This window comes from Bufo bufo, chromosome 2, assembly GCF_905171765.1.
Source record: "Bufo bufo chromosome 2, aBufBuf1.1, whole genome shotgun sequence".
In the NCBI taxonomy this organism is placed as follows: domain Eukaryota; kingdom Metazoa; phylum Chordata; class Amphibia; order Anura; family Bufonidae; genus Bufo; species Bufo bufo.
The window spans coordinates 25,237,462-25,255,712 of NC_053390.1; the positions used below are offsets into that span (position 1 = coordinate 25,237,462).

At 47.3% G+C, this 18,251-nt stretch overlaps 2 protein-coding genes across 2 annotated transcripts in view; both read right to left on the bottom strand.

Moving 5' to 3' along the window:
- LOC120991124 (zinc finger protein 585A-like) overlaps nucleotides 1-18,251 on the bottom strand; it is a 2,129,672-nt gene that overhangs the window by 2,011,853 nt on the left and 99,568 nt on the right. The window lies entirely within an intron of this gene.
- LOC120991895 (zinc finger protein OZF-like) lies at nucleotides 756-17,586 on the bottom strand (the record flags this gene model as incomplete). Its single annotated transcript, XM_040420635.1, has 2 exons — nucleotides 17,531-17,586; nucleotides 756-2,083 (listed from the first exon to the last, which is right to left on the bottom strand). Coding segments are annotated over exons 1-2 (1,362 nt in total), but the record flags the coding sequence as incomplete, so codon positions are not given.

Below are 18,251 nucleotides of genomic sequence, written 5' to 3' on the forward strand. Positions count from 1 at the left end.
TTTAGGCGTTCACTGAGGCTGGATCCGGAGGGCGGCTCTCGATAATAATATTACAGGCTATAGCTACTAGAGAGGGGTCGTTGATCCAGGGAGTGATTCTGATTGCCTACTTGGAGTAGGGAAGGAATTTTTTCCCTCTTAAGTGGAGAAAATTGGCTTGTACATGACAGTTTTTATTTTGCCTTCCTCTGGATCAACTTGCAGGATAAAAAACAATCATTCTTAAAGGCTGTTAGGCTTGAGCCAATGGTGACATATGTCATGTAATATGAAGATCGTTATGTCACATTGTGATACTGCATCTAATGATTGTCAAAGAGGTTACAATATGAGTTGCTTTGGCGGTCACAAAAAGTCCAACACTTGGATTTTGGACACAGGTTGTATAAAGGTCATCATAGAATGCAAGTCACGCAGAACTGTATCTTGCCTGCAATTTGGTTGTTTTTTTTTACAGCCAAACAGCAGATATAAAATATAACAATTCATAGAGAAGTTGTCTGCCTATTCTGAGACCTGTTGTTTTGTGACACATGTTGCCATGTAGCCCCAATTTGAATGTTTGTGAATAACATAGGATTAAAATTTTATCTTGCTTTTACAGCATTACAGATTCTCTGCTGTGTGACTTCGCTCATCTTCAACTAGATTTGATTTCCGTGTAAAACTTCCCTCATCTTGGAACGTGAATATGGCTTCTCTTCTATGTGAGTTCTCTCATGTTTAACAAGATTTTTTTTTTGCTTAAAACATTTCCCACATTCTGAACATGAATATAGCATCTCTCCTACATGAATTCCCTTATGACTAAAAAGACTTGAATTCAATGAAAAACATTTACCACATTCTGAACAAGAATATGGTTTGTCCCCTGTGTGAATTCTCTCATGTGCAACAAGATGTGTTTTTTGTGTAAAACCTTTGCCACATTCTGAACATGAAAATGGTTTCTCCCCTGTGTGAATTCTCTTATGTTCAACAAGATATGCTTTCTCTTTAAAACATTTGCCACATTCTGAACATGAAAATGGTTTCTCCCCTGTGTGAATTCTCTCATGTTTAACAAGATATGCTTTCTCTTTAAAACATTTGCCACATTCTGAACATGAAAATGGCTTCTCCCCTGTGTGACTTTTCTTATGTTCAACAAGATGTGCTTTCTGTGTAAAACATTTGCTACATTCTGAACATGAAAATGGCTTTTCTCCTGTGTGAATTCTCTTATGTTTAACAAGATTTGATTTCTGTGTAAAACATTTCCCACATTCTGAACATGAAAATGGCTTCTCTCCTGTGTGAATTCTCTTATGTTTAACAAGATTTGATTTATGTGTAAAACATTTCTCACATTCTGAACATGAATATGGTTTCCGTCCTGTGTGACTTCTCTCATGTGTAACAAGATGTGTTTTTTGTGTAAAACATTTCCCACATTCTGAACATGAAAATGGCTTCTCTCCTGTGTGACTTCTCTTATGTATAACAAGACATGATTTCTGTGTAAAAAGTTTCCCACATTCTGAACATGAGTACAGTTTCTCTCCTGTGTGATTTCTCTTATGAGTAACAAGATATGATTTATCTGTAAAACATTTCCCACATTTTGAACATGAATATGGTTTCTCCTCTGTGTGACATCTTTCATGTCTAACAAGAATAGATTTATCTGTATAACATTTGCCACATTCGGAACATGAATACGGTTTCTCTCCTATGTGAATTCTCTTATGTGCAACAAGCTTTGATTTTTGTATAAAACATATTCCACATTCTGAACATAAATATGACTTCTCTTCTGTATGACTGCTTTGTGTAGAAAGACCTAAGCTTTTTGTGAACTCTTTACCACAATTAAACCTTTCACCCCTTTTCTGACCTATACTTGAGGTAACAATCTGTGATTGGTCAGGAAAAGGTTCCTCATGATTAGAGGGATAATATGACAGATCTGTACTATGAAGTCCTGGATGTACATTAAGGGCAATGAGGCTTTCTCCTGTAGAGTGCAGCTTGATATCTTCATCTTCTACATTATAATTTAATGATAACATGACGTTTTCCTCAAAATTCTTATTTGGATTCTCTGTGAAGAAAAAAATTGGAATGTGTGATTTTTTCCCCCCCTCAAACAATAGAGCAGACAAACTTATGACATTCCTATTAGGCTGGATGTGAATACAGTAAGTCATTCGGTTTGCATGCACTTCTGGCTTTGGTTCCAAAAACTGCAACAAAAACTGCAAGTGTAATTCCCGCTTTATAAAGATTTCTATAACACTGCATGACAGTGCTGCATGATGTCTTCATCTTCTACTTTATAAATTTATAAAATTAAAAAATTTTCCTCAGAATTCTTACAGGGATTCTCTATGAAGATAAAAATTGGATTATTTTTTTTCAAACCACAGAGTAGACAAAGTATAACATTCTTCACTGGCATAGTTATAGGGGTCACAGTGGTTGCAGTTGCAACTGGGCCCCTAAGCCAGTGGTGCTGTACTTTTCCCTTTATAAGATGCAGCGCTTCCATTATGGAAGCACTCACTAGTCTCTAGGAGGTGGGGGAGTGAAGTGCTGTACTTAGCCCTCCACCCTGCCTGCTTTTCTCAAGGCCCGTACTGCTGTGTCCTGGCTGCCTGCAGTGTCAGGACATACAGAGGGCACTGTGACCAGACGCCGCAGGCAGTGAGGTGACTGTGCAGCTCAGGCCCTTAGAAGAGAAGAGAGCTGAGAGACCACCGGAACAGGAGAGTGGCAGAAGGAGAGGTAAGTTAATTTATTTATTTTAAAATTTGATCTGAGGTCTGATATGGGGGGGGGGTCTGGTCTGATATTTAATGGAGGTCTGGTCTGAGGTCCGATATGCGGGTCTGGAGGTCTAATGAGGGTCTGGTCTGATATGGGAATCTGTAGGTCTACAGGCTTGCTATTACACTTTTTGTGACTTAAGATGACAAAAAATTGCTTTTTTACACCGTTTTTTTTTTTTTTTTTTTACGGTGGTCACCTGAGGGGTTAGGTCATATGATATTTTTATAGAGCCGGTCGATACGGACGCGGCGATACCTAATATGTATACTTTTTATTTATTTATTTAAGTTTTACACAATGATTTCATTTCTGAAACAAAAAAAAACATAGTCTAAGAGCCATAGTTTTTTCAGTTTTTGGGTGATTATCTTGGGTAGGATATGATTTTTGCGGGATGAGATGATGGTTTGATTGGTACTATTTTGGCGTACATGCGACTTTTTTGATCACTTTTATTACCTTTTTTGGGAAGTACCACAGAACAGTTTTCCATTTTGCCTCCATTGTAAATGAGCTTTGGCCCAGAGAAAACGGCGGTGTTTCTGGATTGTATTTACATAAGACTAATTCTCAGCTTTACGGCTCATGCACGTCTGCAGATTCGCAAAACACAGATTCTGCCCGAGGGCACGCCACCATTTATTTTTGTCTCCTGCAGAAATGTCCTATCTCTGTCCGCAAAACGGATGATAATAGGACATGTTCTATTTTTTTGTGGAATGGACATACAGACACGGAATGCACACGGATTAATTTCCGTTTTGCTTGTGGCCCCATTGAAATAAATGGTTCCGCATATGGGCCGCAAAAAAAATGGAACGGACACAGATAAAAAAAACTTGCATTTGTGGATTACATGGTGAACTGTGGTCACAGACAGTGATTTCTGGAATGTTCCTGAGCCCATGCAGTGATGTCCAGTACAGAATCAGCCTGTTATTAACGCAGTGCTGCACGAAGGCCCGTAGACCACGAGCATCCAATACTGACCATCGGCCTTGTACACATGGATTTCTCCAGATTCCCTGAACCTTTTGATGATAATATGTCCTGTAGATGGTGGGAAATTAAAGGTTCCTCAACTCTAGGCCTCTTGCACACGGCCGTATGTCCTCCAAGACATAAGGTCCATGAGCGGCCCATATGTCTCCGAGTGGCATCGATCGTGCGCAGGGGAGCGCACAGCATCATAGATTACAATAATGCTGTGCGCTACAGGCTGCCCTCGGGACTATTGTTCCGCACTCATGATCTTATGAGAACAGGACAATATTCCCGCGGGCGGCCCGACGGGCACAGCATCATTGTTATGTATGATGCTCTACAACACCAATATAAGAGCACTGGCTCTAAAGTAATGGCTGTGAGGTAGCTACAAAGCGGATAACCCCTAAAAATACACTACACAGCTACTAATAGTAGAAAACAAGTTTATTGTAAAATTACCAATTATAATAAAATACATTTATATGTGGCTATACAGACACAGGACAAAAAAACAAAAACTACCGTACATAAACTTTGTCAAAAACGAATTGCAGATAATCCCAAACACTCCCAGGCTACCTGCAAGAGAGAATCTCACTATACAGGTATATAAAGTGCACAGTGCATAAGGGTGTGGAAGGTCCTTGGTTGCGGATGTGTCACATGTCCTGTGTGACGCGGACGCTCCGCCGCGAACATACACGGCTCCGATTCCTCCCCCCTCCTTCCTATATACACTCTGGTTAAATTTTTTTTATTGTAAGCGGCACTTGTTGCGATTTTCTCTTGATATGGGACCGGTTCACTGAATTAGGCAATGGGTTTCTGCACTTACATAGTAATGTGGGCGGCACACATTATGATTGGATGTGACATCACATGCCACATAACAATACCTGTCAATCATGCCGGCTTGTATTCGATTGGCTAGCAGCCTTCTCGACTCAGATGTTTAGCATTCATTCCCCAAATAATGTTTTTTTTAAGACCACAGAACAAAGTCCATCTCTACCCCTTGAGGAAACGACAGCGAAACGCGCGTCGGGGCTTGGACTACACTGGTCTGTATACAAATGGCAGTTGATTGTCCCTTGGCTACTCTCACCCTTATGCACTGTGCACTTTATATACCTGTATAGTGAGATTCTCTCTTGCAGGTAGCCTGGGAGTGTTTGGGATTATCTGCAATTATTTATTGACAAAGTTTATGTAGTCCTTGTTTTTTGTCCTGTGTCTGTATAGCCACATAAACATGTATTTTATTATATTTGGTAATTGTACAATAAACTTGTTTTCTACTATTAGTAGCTGTGTAGTGTATTTTTAGGGGTTTTCTGAGACTCTGCCTCTCTTTATACCCGGTCATGTCACTTAGGCCTCATGCACACGGCTGCATTGCGGCCCGCATACGGCCATTCACCCATTCAATTTTTTTGGGGTGCCGACGGATCTTGGATTTATTCAAGTTGAATGGGTCTGGATCCTTCACGGCCGCCGCACAGACGTTGCCCATGCATTGGGGACCTCAAATTGCGGTCCCCAATGCACAGAGCGGACGCACAATGGCCGTGTGCATGAGGCCTTAGTTGCACATTGCTCCTCCAGCAGTTTTTTATTAGCACTGCTTATTTTTTCAGCCTTTTGTTGCCTCTGTACTAACATCTTGAGATACGTTATGTTTTTTTATGAATTGGTAAAATGTCTCACTTTCATCATCTGTTCTATCATCTATTGTAAAGAAAACCTGGAACCATGAGATTTACAGATCATTACATTTAGTTCTTATTCACATTTAGAGATGGCCTTGCGGTTCGCCCGGCAGTCGTTTTGAAGCTAATTTTGCTTGTTCGCCAAACATGCGGCGATATTCGCACGTGCCATATTCTTTTGCATTGCGCTGAACTTTGACCCATGACTAGAGTTGAGCGAACACCTGGATGTTCGGGTTCGAGAAGTTCGGCCGAACTTCCCGGAAATGTTCGGGTTCAGGATCCGAACCCGACCCGAACTTCGTCCCGAACCCGAACCCCATTGAAGTCAATGGGGACCCAAACTTTTCGGCACTAAAAAGGCTGTAAAACAGCCCAGGAAAGGGCTAGAGTGCTGCAAAAGGCAGCAAAATGTAGTTAAATCCCCTGCAAACAAATGTGGATAGGGAAATGAATAAAAATAAAATAAATAAAAATTAACCAATATCAATTGGAGAGAGGTCCCATAGCAGAGAATCAGGCTTCATGTCAGCAGAGAATCAGTCTTCATGTCATAGCAGAGAATCAGGCTTCATGTCAGCAGAGAATCAGTCTTCATGTCATAGCAGAGAATCAGGCTTCACGTCAGCCAAAACTGGAACAGTCCATTGTCATATATTTAGGCCCCGGCACCCAGACAGAGGAGAGAGGTCCCATAACAGAGATTCAGGCTTCATGTCATAGCAGAGAATCAGGCTTCACGTCAGCCAAAGCTGGAACAGTCCATTGTCATATACACTGCTCCAAAAAATAAAGGGAACACTTAAACAACACAATGTAACTCCAAGTCAATTACACTTCTGTGAAATCAAACTGTCCACTTAGGAAGCAACACTGAGTGACAATCAATTTCACATGCTGTTGTGCAAATGGGATAGACAACAGGTGGAAATTATAGGCAATTAGCAAGACACCCCCAATAAAAGAAGTGGTTCTGCAGGTGGTGACCACAGACTACTTCTCAGTTCCTATGCTTCCTGGCTGATGTTTTGGTCACTTTTGAATGCTGGCGGTGCTTTCACTCTAGTGGTAGCATGAGACAGAGTCTACAACCCACACAAGTGGCTCAGGTAGTGCAGCTTATCCAGGATGGCACATCAATGCGAGCTTTGGCAAGAAGGTTTGCTGTGTCTGTCAGCGTAGTGTCCAGAGCATGGAGGCGCTACCAGGAGACAGGCCAGTACATCAGGAGACGTGGAGGAGGCCGTAGGAGGGCAACAACCCAGCAGCAGGACCGCTACCTCCGCCTTTGTGCAAGGAGGAACAGGAGGAGCACTGTCAGAGCCCTGCAAGTGTCTGCTCAAACGGTCAGAAACCGACTCCATGAGGGTGATATGAGGGCCCGACGTCCACAGGTGGGGGTTGTGCTTACAGCCCAACACCGTGCAGGACGTTTGGCATTTGCCAGAGAACACCAAGATTGGCAAATTCGCCACTGGCGCCCTGTGCTCTTCACAGATGAAAGCAGGTTCACACTGAGCACATGTGACAGACGTGACAGAGTCTGGAGACGCCGTGGAGAACGTTCTGCTGCCTGCAACATCCTCCAGCATGACCGGTTTGGCATTGGGTCAGTAATGGTGTGGGGTGGCATTTCTTTGGAGGGCCGCACAGCCCTCCATGTGCTCGCCAGAGGTAGCCTGACTGCCATTAGGTACCGAGATGAGATCCTCAGACCCCTTGTGAGACCATATGCTGGTGCGGTTGGCCCTGGGTTCCTCCTAATGCAAGACAATGCTAGACCTCATGTGGCTGGAGTGTGTCAGCAGTTCCTGCAAGATGAAGGCATTGATGCTATGGACTGGCCCGCCCATTCCCCAGACCTGAATCCAATTGAGCACATCTGGGACATCATGTCTCGCTCTATCCACCAATGTCACGTTGCACCACAGACTGTCCAGGAGTTGGCAGATGCTTTAGTCCAGGTCTGGGAGGAGATCCCTCAGGAGACCGTCCGCCACCTCATCAGGAGCATGCACAGGCATTGTAGGGAGGTCATACAGGCACGTGGAGGCCACACACACTACTGAGCCTCATTTTGACTTGTTTAAAGGACATTACATCAAAGTTGGATCAGCCTGTAGTGTGTTTTTCCACTTTAATTTTGAGTGTGACTCCAAATCCAGACCTCCATGGGTTGAAAAATTTGATTTCCATTTTTTTCATTTTTGTGTGATTTTGTTGTCAGCACATTCAACTATGTAAAGAACAAAGTATTTCAGAAGAATATTTAATTAACTCAGATCTAGGATGTGTTATTTTTGTGTTCCCTTTATTTTTTTGAGCAGTGTATTTAGGCCCCGGCACCCAGACAGAGGAGAGAGGTCCCATAGCAGAGATTCAGGCTTCATGTCATAGCAGAGAATCATGCTTCACGTCACCCAACACTGGAACAGGCCACTGTCAGATATTTTTAGGCCTCGGCACCCAGACAGAGGAGAGGTTCATTCAACTTTGGGTTGCCCCGCAATATAATGGTAAAATGAAAATAAAAATAGGATTGAATGAGGAAGTGCCCTGGAGTACAATAATATATGGTTAAGGGAAGGTAGTTAATGTCTAATCTGCACAAGGGATGGACAGGTCCTGTGGGATCCATGCCTGGTTCATTTTTATGAACGTCAGCTTGTCCACATTGGCTGTAGACAGGCGGCTGCGTTTGTCTGTTATGACGCCCGCTGCTGTGCTGAATACACGTTCAGACAAAACGCTGGCCGCCGGGCAGGCCAGCACCTCCAATGCATAAAAGGCTAGCTCTGGCCACGTGGACAATTTGGAGACCCAGAAGTTGAATGGGGCCGAACCATCAGTCAGTACGTGGAGGGGTGTGCACACGTACTGTTCCACCATGTTAGTGAAATGTTGCCTCCTGCTAACACGTTCCGTATCAGGTGGTGGTGCAGTTAGCTGTGGCGTGTTGACAAAACTTTTCCACATCTCTGCCATGCTAACGCTGCCCTCAGAGGAGCTGGCCGTGACACAGCTGCGTTGGCGACCTCTTGCTCCACCTCTGCCTTCGCCTTGGGCTTCCACTTGTTCCCTTGTGACATTTGGGAATGCTCTCAGTAGCGTGTCTACCAATGTGCGCTTGTACTCGCGCATCTTCCTTTCACGCTCCAGTGCAGAAAGTAAGGTGGGCACATTGTCTTTGTACCGTGGATCCAGCAGGGTGGCAACCCAGTAGTCCGCACACGTTAAAATGTGGGCAACTCTGCTGTCGTTGCGCAGGCACTGCAGCATGTAGTCACTCATGTGTGCCAGGCTGCCCAGAGGTAAGGACAAGCTGTCCTCTGAGGGAGGCGTATCGTCATCGTCCTGCGTTTGCCCCCAGCCACGCACCAGTGATGGGCCCGAGCTGCGTTGGGTGCCACCCCGCTGTGAACATGCTTCATCCTCATCCTCCTCCACCTCCTCCTCGTCCTCCAGTAGTGGGCCCTGGCTGGCCACATTTGTACCTGGCCTCTGCTGTTGCAAAAAAACTCCCCCTGAGTCACTTCTAAGAGACTGGCCTGAAAGTGCTAAAAATGACCTCTCTTCCTCCTCCTCCTGGGCCACCTCCTCTTCCATCATCGCCCTAAGTGTTTTCTCAAGGAGACATAGAAGTGGTATTGTAACGCTGATAACGGCGTCATCGCCACTGGCCATGTTGGTGGAGTACTCGAAACAGCGCAACAGGGCACACAGGTCTCGCATGGAGGCCCAGTCATTGGTGGTGAAGTGGTGCTGTTCCGCAGTGCGACTGACCCATGCGTGCTGCAGCTGAAACTCCACTATGGCCTGCTGCTGCTCGCACAGTCTGTCCAGCATGTGCAAGGTGGAGTTCCACCTGGTGGGCACGTCGCATATGAGGCGGTGAGCGGGAAGGCCGAAGTTACGCTGTAGCGCAGACATGCGAGCAGCGACAGGATGTGAACGCCGGAAGCGCGCACAGACGGACCGCACTTTATGCAGCAGCTCTGACATGTCGGGGTAGTTGTGAATGAACTTCTGCACCACCAAATTCAGCACATGCGCCAGGCAAGGGATGTGCGTCAAACCGGCTAGTCCCAGAGCTGCAACGAGATTTCGCCCATTATCGCACACCACCAGGCCGGGCTTGAGGCTCACCGGCAGCAACCACTCGTCGGTCTGTTGTTCTATACCCCGCCACAACTCCTGTGCGGTGTGGGGCCTGTCCCCCAAACATATGAGTTTCAGAATGGCCTCCTGACGTTTACCCGGGCTGTGCTGAAGTTGGTGGTGAAGGTGTGTGGCTGACTGGATGAGCAGGTGGAAGAAGAGGAGGAGGAAGCCGAGTAGGAGGAGGAGGCAAAGAATGTTGCCCTGCGATCCTTGGCGGCGGAAGGACGTGCGCCAAACAGCTCTTCGCCTGGGGACCAGCCGCCACTACATTAACCAGTGTGCAGTTAGGAAGATATAGCGTCCCTGGCCGTGCTTACTGGTCCACGTATCTGTGGTTAGGTGGACCTTGCCACAGATGGCGTTGCGCAGTGCACACTTGATTTTATCGGATACTTGGCTGTGCAGGGAAGGCACGACTCTCTTGGAGAAGTAGTGGCGGCTGGGAACAACATACTGTGGGACAGCAAGCGACATGAGCTGTTTGAAGCTGTCTGTGTCCACCAGCCTGAATGACAGCATTTCATAGGCCAGTAGTTTAGAAATGCTGGCATTCAGGGCCAGGGATCGAGGGTGGCTAGGTGGGAATTTACGCTTTCTCTCAAATGTTTGTGAGATGGAGAGCTGAACGCTGCCGTGTGACATGGTTGAGATGCTTGGTGACGGAGGTGGTGGTGTTGTTGGTACATCCTCTGTTTGCTGGGCGGCAGGTGCCAACGTTCCTCCAGAGGCGGAGGAAGAGGCCGAGGCGGCGGCAGCAGCAGAAGAGGTAGCAGGGGGAGCCTGAGTGAGTTCCTTGTTTTTAAGGTGTTTACTCCACTGCAGTTCATGCTTTGCATGCAGGTGCCTGGTCATGCAGGTTGTGCTAAGGTTCAGAACGTTAATGCCTCGCTTCAGGCAAAGATGGCACAGCGTGCAAACCACTCGGGTCTTGTCGTCAGCACATTGTTTGAAGAACTGCTACGCCAGAGAACTCCTTGAAGCTGCCTTTGGGGTGCTCGGTCCCAGATGGCGATGGCCAGTAGCAGACGGACTCTCTTGGCGGCGGGTGTTCTGCTTTTGCCCATTGCTCCCTCTTTTGCTACGCTGTTGGCTTGGTCTCACCACTACCTCTTCCTCTGAATTCTGAAAGTCAGTGGCACGACCTTCATTCCATGTGGGGTCTAGGACCTCATTGTCCCCTGCATCGTCTTCCACCCAGTCTTGATCCCTGACCTCCTGTTCAGTCTGCACACTGCAGAAAGACGCAGCACTTGGCACCTGTGTTTCGTCATCATCAGAGACGTGCTGAGGTGGTATTCCCATGTCCTCATCAGGAAACATAAGTGGTTGTGCGTTAGTGCATTCTATCTCTTCCACCCCTGGGGAAGGGCTAGGTGGATGCCCTTGGGAAACCCTGGCAGCAGAGTCTTCAAACAGCATAAGAGACTGCTGCATAACTTGAGGCTCAGACAGTTTCCCTGATATGCATGAGGGTGATGTGACAGACTGATGGGCTTGGTTTTCATGCGCCATCTGTGCGCTTTCTGCAGAAGACAGGGTGGGAGATAATGTGAACATGCTGGATCCACTGTCGGCCACCCAATTGACTAATGCCTGTACCTGCTCAGGCCTTACCATCCTTAGAACGGCATTGGGCCCCACCAAATATCGCTGTAAATTCTGGTGGCTACTGGGACCTGAGGTAGTTGGTTCACTAGGACGTGTGGCTGTGGCAGAACGGCCACGTCCTCTCCCAGCACCAGAGGGTCCACTAACACCACCACGACCATGTCCGCGTCCCTTACTAGATGTTTTCCTCAATATACCGTTCACCACAATAAGAAAAAAATTATTTGGCCCAATGTATTGAATTCAAATTCAGGCCTTTTTTTACAGACACCTAACACTATCTGGCTATCTATTTAGGTACCGTATTACACTAATACAGGCACAACAGTAACGACAGATTTAGCTGAATATAAATTGTAGGCCTAGTATTTAGGCCCTGGATGACAGGTATACGTTTACATATAGAATTAAACTTGGAAATGCACGGTAGCGTGTGAAGTTATTGAGGATGACACTATCCACACCTTAAATCTAATATACCCTTTTATGGATCGATTTAAACTTGGCCTGATACAGCAGAAACCACTGATTTAGGGAATTGCTAACTTGGGAATTGTATTTCAACCCAGAACAAAAATATATCCTTTGCCAGACAGCAGACAGTATTACAATTGGCTAGCCACAGCTGAAACACCAGATTTAGGGTACTGCTATTTTGGCAATTGTATTTTACCCCTCAATAAAATAGCAAGCACAGCCAAGCCCCTGATGTAGGATATAGCAAAAAAAATAACCACACTATTGATGGTTAAATGGTTAACTTGGTGGCAGCTTGTGCTGGCGCACCACAAGACACAAAATGGCCGCCGATCACCCAAGAAATAAGTGACATAAAAACGCTCTGGGCAGCCTATAAACAGTGAGCAATTAAATAGCAGCAGTTCAATGATCCACAGCTGTAGATCGATCACTGAATTAAGTGTTTTTGCTGAGTTAACCTGCTGCAACCTCTCCCTACACTGATCAGAGCAGAGTGACGTGCGGCGCTACGTGACTCCAGCTTAAATAGAGGCTGGGTCACATGCTGCACTGGCCAATCACAGCCATGCCAATAGTAGGCATGGCTGTGATGGCCTCTTGGGGCAAGTAGTATGACGCTTGTTGATTGGCTGCTTTGCAGCCTTTCAAAAAGCGCCAAGAAAGCGCCGAACACCGAACCCGAACTTTTACGAAAATGTTCGGGTTCGGGTCCGTGTCACGGACACCCCAAAATTCGGTACACATCCATCAGGTGGGACACATCCATCAGGTGGGACAGGACAGACAATTGAGACGTTTCAGCACATGGACATACCCCCTACCTTATAAATAAACCTGATCTGGCCGCCATTTTACATTCAGTCTTTTGCCAGTGTAGGGAGAGGTTGCTGTGTGGAGCAGGGACAAGCTGTTAGGGACACCAAACGATAGCTAATAGGGCCACAAAAGTCCTTTTAAGGACTGGTATAGGTGTGCTATCAATAGGTGTGACTTACTGAGGGTTGTAATATACTTATATAGTGCATTTGTATTGTGCAGCAGTTGTGTGCGGTTCTGCTGCAATACTGGGAGGGACAAACGCTATTGAAATAACTAATTGCAACTGGTGTGATATACCTGTTGCCCCCCCCAAAAAAACTGATTGAGGGGTGCGATATACCTGCTTTCACCAAATATTGATTCAGGTGTTCTATATACCTGTTTCCATAAAATATTGATTGAGGGGTCTGATATACCTGCTTCCACAAAATACTGATAGAGAGGATTAATATACCTGCTTACACCAAATATTGATTTAGGCCTGTGATACACCGGCTTACACAAAATACTGAATGAGGGGTGCAATATACCTGCTTCTACTAAATACTGATTAAAGGGTTCTATATACCTGCTTCTACAAAATACTGATTAAGGGGTTCCATATACTTGCTTCCACAAATACTGCTCTTCTCTAGGGACTTTGGCACAGGGTTGTTTTAAAAATGACAGGCAGAGGAAGAGGCAGGAGTGGTAAGGGTCGGGCAGGTGCAGCAGGCCAGAGCCTAAGTGGGAAGTTGGAGAAGGTGCGTGCAATTATGTCAAAGGACGCACCAGAGTTGGTTGAGTGGCTCACTCAGCCTTCCGCTTCTGCACTTTCCTCATCCTCTGTATCTGCACCCTCCTCACTGTCTGCTGTGTGCACCCGCAAAGACACCACCACCACCACCACAGCCCCTCCACTCGAGTCAGAGGAATTATTTTCCCATCCATTCCCAGACCTTACTGGTGCGCAGCCATTCTTGGCATCGGATGAGGAAGAGGAGGTAGCAACGGCCGCCACCCAGCGGTCTGACGACAGTACCCAGATTAGCTCAAGGAGATCTCTAATGTCAGTGGTGGTGAAGGTGACGATGATGATGAGGTGTCAATGGACGTCACGTGGGTGCCCACAAGAGAGGAAGAGGAGGGGAGTTCAGAGGGAGAGACAGAGCAGCAGATAGGGAGGAGAAGGAGGAAAAGCAGGCAGAACTCGCAGTGCACAGGAGCAAAAAACAGACTGCTAATGTATCTGAGGCGAGCCATCCACCATGCACGGTCACATCTTGCGCTCCCAGGACGCCGGCACATGGCTCCGCAGTGTGGTCTTTTTTTAACATGTCAGCTGCTAACAATGGTGTTGCCATATGTAGCCTGTGCTGTCAACGCATAAGTCACAGTAAGCCCAACACTCACGTAGGGATGACCACCTTAAGAAGGCACCTGGCCTCCCATCACTGAGCCCAGTTGGATCAATGACATCAGAATCCACAACGCCACACTCCCTGCGCTCCACATCCTGCCTCTTCTCCTCCTCCTCTCATTTGTCCTCCACTCCACCTTCCACCATGCCGTCGTCGTGTTCATCTGGCATAAGGCAGGCTTCCGTGGCCCAAATGTTCGAGCGTTAAAAAATGATGACACCGGAAAACCCTCTTGCCCAACGGCTGATCGCTGGCTTGTCGGAACTGCTAGCCTTCCAACTACTGCCATATAAACTGGTGGACTCAGAGGCCTTTAGAAAATTTGTGGCTATTGGCACACCGCAATGGAAGGTCCCCGGAAGGAAATATTTCTCCCAGAAGGGCATCCCAGAGCTATATGGCCACGTTCAGCGGCAAGTGAATATATCTCTGGCACACATTGTCTTTGCCAAGATACATCTGACCACAGACAAGTGGTCTAGCAAACACGGGCAGGGAAGATACATAACTTTTACTGCCCACTGGGTGAACCTTCTGACGGCTGTCAAGCATGTAACCCGTGGCACCCGTGTGGATTTGGTGTTACCGCCATGGATTGCATGCAGGCCTGCCTCTTTTTTTCCTCCTCCTACTTCATCCTCCGTCTCCTCCTCTGCTGACTCCTCCTTTTCCACTGCTAATGCCTCTTCCACTGCACCCCCCAAGCTCCCCAGAACCTATTCGACGTCCCAGGTGAGATGTTGCCATGCTGTGCTGCGGCTGTTGTGCCTGGAAGGCAAGAGCCACACCGGTCCTGCACTGCTTTCAGCTCTGCAGTCACAGGCCGATCAGTGGTTAACCCCGCTCAATTTGACAGTTGGTAAAGTGGTGTGTGACAACGGTGCCAATCTGCTGAGTGTGCTGAAACAGGGCAAAATGACACACGTGAATTTAGTCGTGCAGCGATTTGTTGCCAAATACCCCGGGGTCCAGAACGTCTTGCGGCAGGCCAGGAAAATCTCTGGCCATTTTAGAAGATCTTACACGGCCATGGCTCGCCTTGCTGACGTTCAGCAGCAACACCCCCTGCCCGTCAGACGTCTGATTTGTGACTGCCCGATGCGCTGGAACTCCACCTTGTATATGCTTGATAGGCTGCTAAAGCAGCAACAAGCCGTAACGACTACCTGTACGAACTCTGCGGAAGGACAGGTTCTGGGGAGCTTGGTTTCTTTTCACCGCGCCAGTGGCTGCTCATGCGTGACGCATACAGACTTCTGCGGCCACTTGATGAGATCACCAAACTGGTCAGTCGCAGCCAGGGCGCTATCAGTGACATCGTACCTTACGCCTTCTTTCTGGAGCGTGCATTGTGTCGTGTAATTGATCAGCAGGAGTCTGAAGAGGAGTCAGAGGAGGATGATGGCTGGGGAAGGGGGGGGAGGAGGAGCAAGAAGAGCAGGCTTTGAGGGGGACTGTAAACTTTTCGGGGATCCCTGGTGTTGTTCCGTGGCTGGGGGGAGGAGACCGAGGACATTCTCCTGGGCGATGAGCAGGAGCCAGGGCGCTCCACCGCTTCCAATTTAGTGCAAATGGGAGCCTTCATGCTAAAGTGTTTGAAGAGGGACCCCATATAAAAAGCATAAAGGGCAAGGACCAGTACTGGGTAGCAACATACTTAGACCCCCAGTACAAACACAAAATGGCGTCACAGAGGGCTGTCAGAATACAGCATATCCAGGCCTTGCTGCGAGAGATGTTGCATTCTGCTGTTGCGGGCGCTGGCAGAGGAATTTCCACCCACAGTGAAACAGGTGCGGGTACCAATCCTACTGCGCCTGCAAGAAGAGGTCGGTTTGAAGATGTGTTGGTCACTTCAGATATGAGATCATTCTTGCAACCAACCCATCGACAGCCGCCCTCCGGATCCAGCCTCAGGGAACGCCTAGACCGACAGGTGTCCGAATACATCGGGTTAATGGCCGATGTGGACGCTCTGAGAAGAGAGGAACCCCTGGACTACTGGGTGTGCAGGCTTGACCTGTGGCCAAAGCTGGCACAATTTTCCATGGAACTCTTGGCTTGCCCCTCGTCGAGTGTCCTGTCCAAAAGTACGTTCAGCGCAGCAGGGGGGATCGTGACTGATAAGCGCACTCGCCTAGCTCATGACTGTGTGAACTACCTCACATTTCTAAAAATGAATGAAGCATGGATCTCGGAGGAATTCAACACCTGTGACAACTACGTGTAATTGAATTTCCTCATGCCAGCCCACACATATCCGCCATCACCCAGAACAAAAAATAGTCCTTGTCTTATATATATATACACAGCGGCATAAAAGGCCTTTTCTGTCTGGTGAATGCCTAATGTTTGGGGCCTGTACTGCCGTGGCCTAAAATAACATTTTTCTAGGCTCCAGCAGGGCACATTTTTGAGAGTTTCCCTTTTAAGATGCATAAAAATGCCCCCTAAATAAAATACATATTTTTTGTGGGACCCCTCTGGTATGTCACTGTCTATGTTGTGGGACGATTTGTGCACTTCTAGTAAGTATTTGGTGGCTGCAAATATGACCTGCCATTAACGTGAATGAGGTTTTTCAGGTTCGCCTGCCATTAAAGTGAAGGGGGCCCGCCACGAACGCGTGGTTCGCGAACATTTGATCTCCAACTTCCCGATCGATGTTCGTCCATCACTATTCACATTTACTTACAGATTAAGCTGCGCCCCAAAGTTTGTTGGAATTGCATGTCACTGCACACACTTGTACACACTGCACATGACGGGTCTTACCTTGTGATATAAGAGGCTGGTGCTCCTCCATTACATGTCACTGCACACACTTGTACACACTGCACATGACGGGTCTTACCTTGTGATATAAGAGGCTGGTGCTCCTCCATTACATGTCACTGCACACACGTGTACACACTGCACATGACGGCTCTTACCTTGTGATATAAGAGGCTGGTGCTCCTCCATTACATGTCACTGCACACACGTGTATACACTGCACATGACGGCTCTTACCCTGTGATATAAGAGGCTGGTGCTCCTCCATTACATGTCACTGCACACACTGCACATGACGGGTCTTACCTTGTGATATAAGAGGCTGGTGCTCCTCCATTACATGTCACTGCACACACGTGTATACACTGCACATGACGGCTCTTACCTTGTGATATAAGAGGCTGGTGCTCCTCCATTACATGTCACTGCACACACGTGTATACACTGTACATGACGGGTCTTACCTTGTGATATAAGAGGCTGGTGCTCCTCCATTACATGTCACTGCACACACGTGTATACACTGCACATGACGGCTCTTACCTTGTGATATAAGAGGCTGGTGCTCCTCCATTACATGTCACTGCACACACGTGTATACACTGCACATGACGGCTCTTACCTTGTGATATAAGAGGCTGGTGCTCCTCCATTACATGTCACTGCACACACGTGTATACACTGCACATGACGGCTCTTACCTTGTGATATAAGAGGCTGGTGCTCCTCCATTACATGTCACTGCACACACGTGTATACACTGCACATGACGGCTCTTACCTTGTGATACAAGAGGCTGGTGCTCCTCCATCATGGCCTCCTTGTACAGATCCTGGTGTCCTTCTATATACTCCCACTCCTCCATGGAGAAATAGACAGTGACGTCCTGACACCTTATAGGAACCTGACAACACAATGACACCGTCATCACCCAGACCCCTCCAGTGCTGTTACTGGAGAATTTCCCAGCATTCCCAGCAGTGTCACCTCTCCAGTCAGCAGCTCCATCATCTTGTGGGTGAGCTCTAGGATCTTCTGCTCATGTATCAGGGGGTGAGGGGGAGGCTCTGTGATGGGGTGAGGGGTCCTGCTCCGCCCTCCTGACTCCTGGAGATGGATGATGGGAGTCACACAGTCCCCCGATGTCTTCTTCACTATTGTGTACTCCTGTGGATGGAGAGAGACACTTAGGGAATAAACCCTTCAGGGGCCATGTGCTCTCCTCCGGGCCTTTCCTCCTGGTACAACGTGCCTACTTACCTCCTCATGGCTCCTACAACATGACTATTGGTCACTGGTCACATGACACATCACTCACCATACTGGGGGCTGATCTTCAGGTTCTCCGTCACTTGGAAGGTCTGGAGGCCGTTCTCCAGGACCCTGGACTCTTCCTATCACTTCCTATGATGGATTCTCCTTCCCGATGTCTGACTTGTTACAGAATACAATAAAGAGGAGAGAAATCTAGAAAAGTTTACCTCTCCGCTCAGCAGGGAGA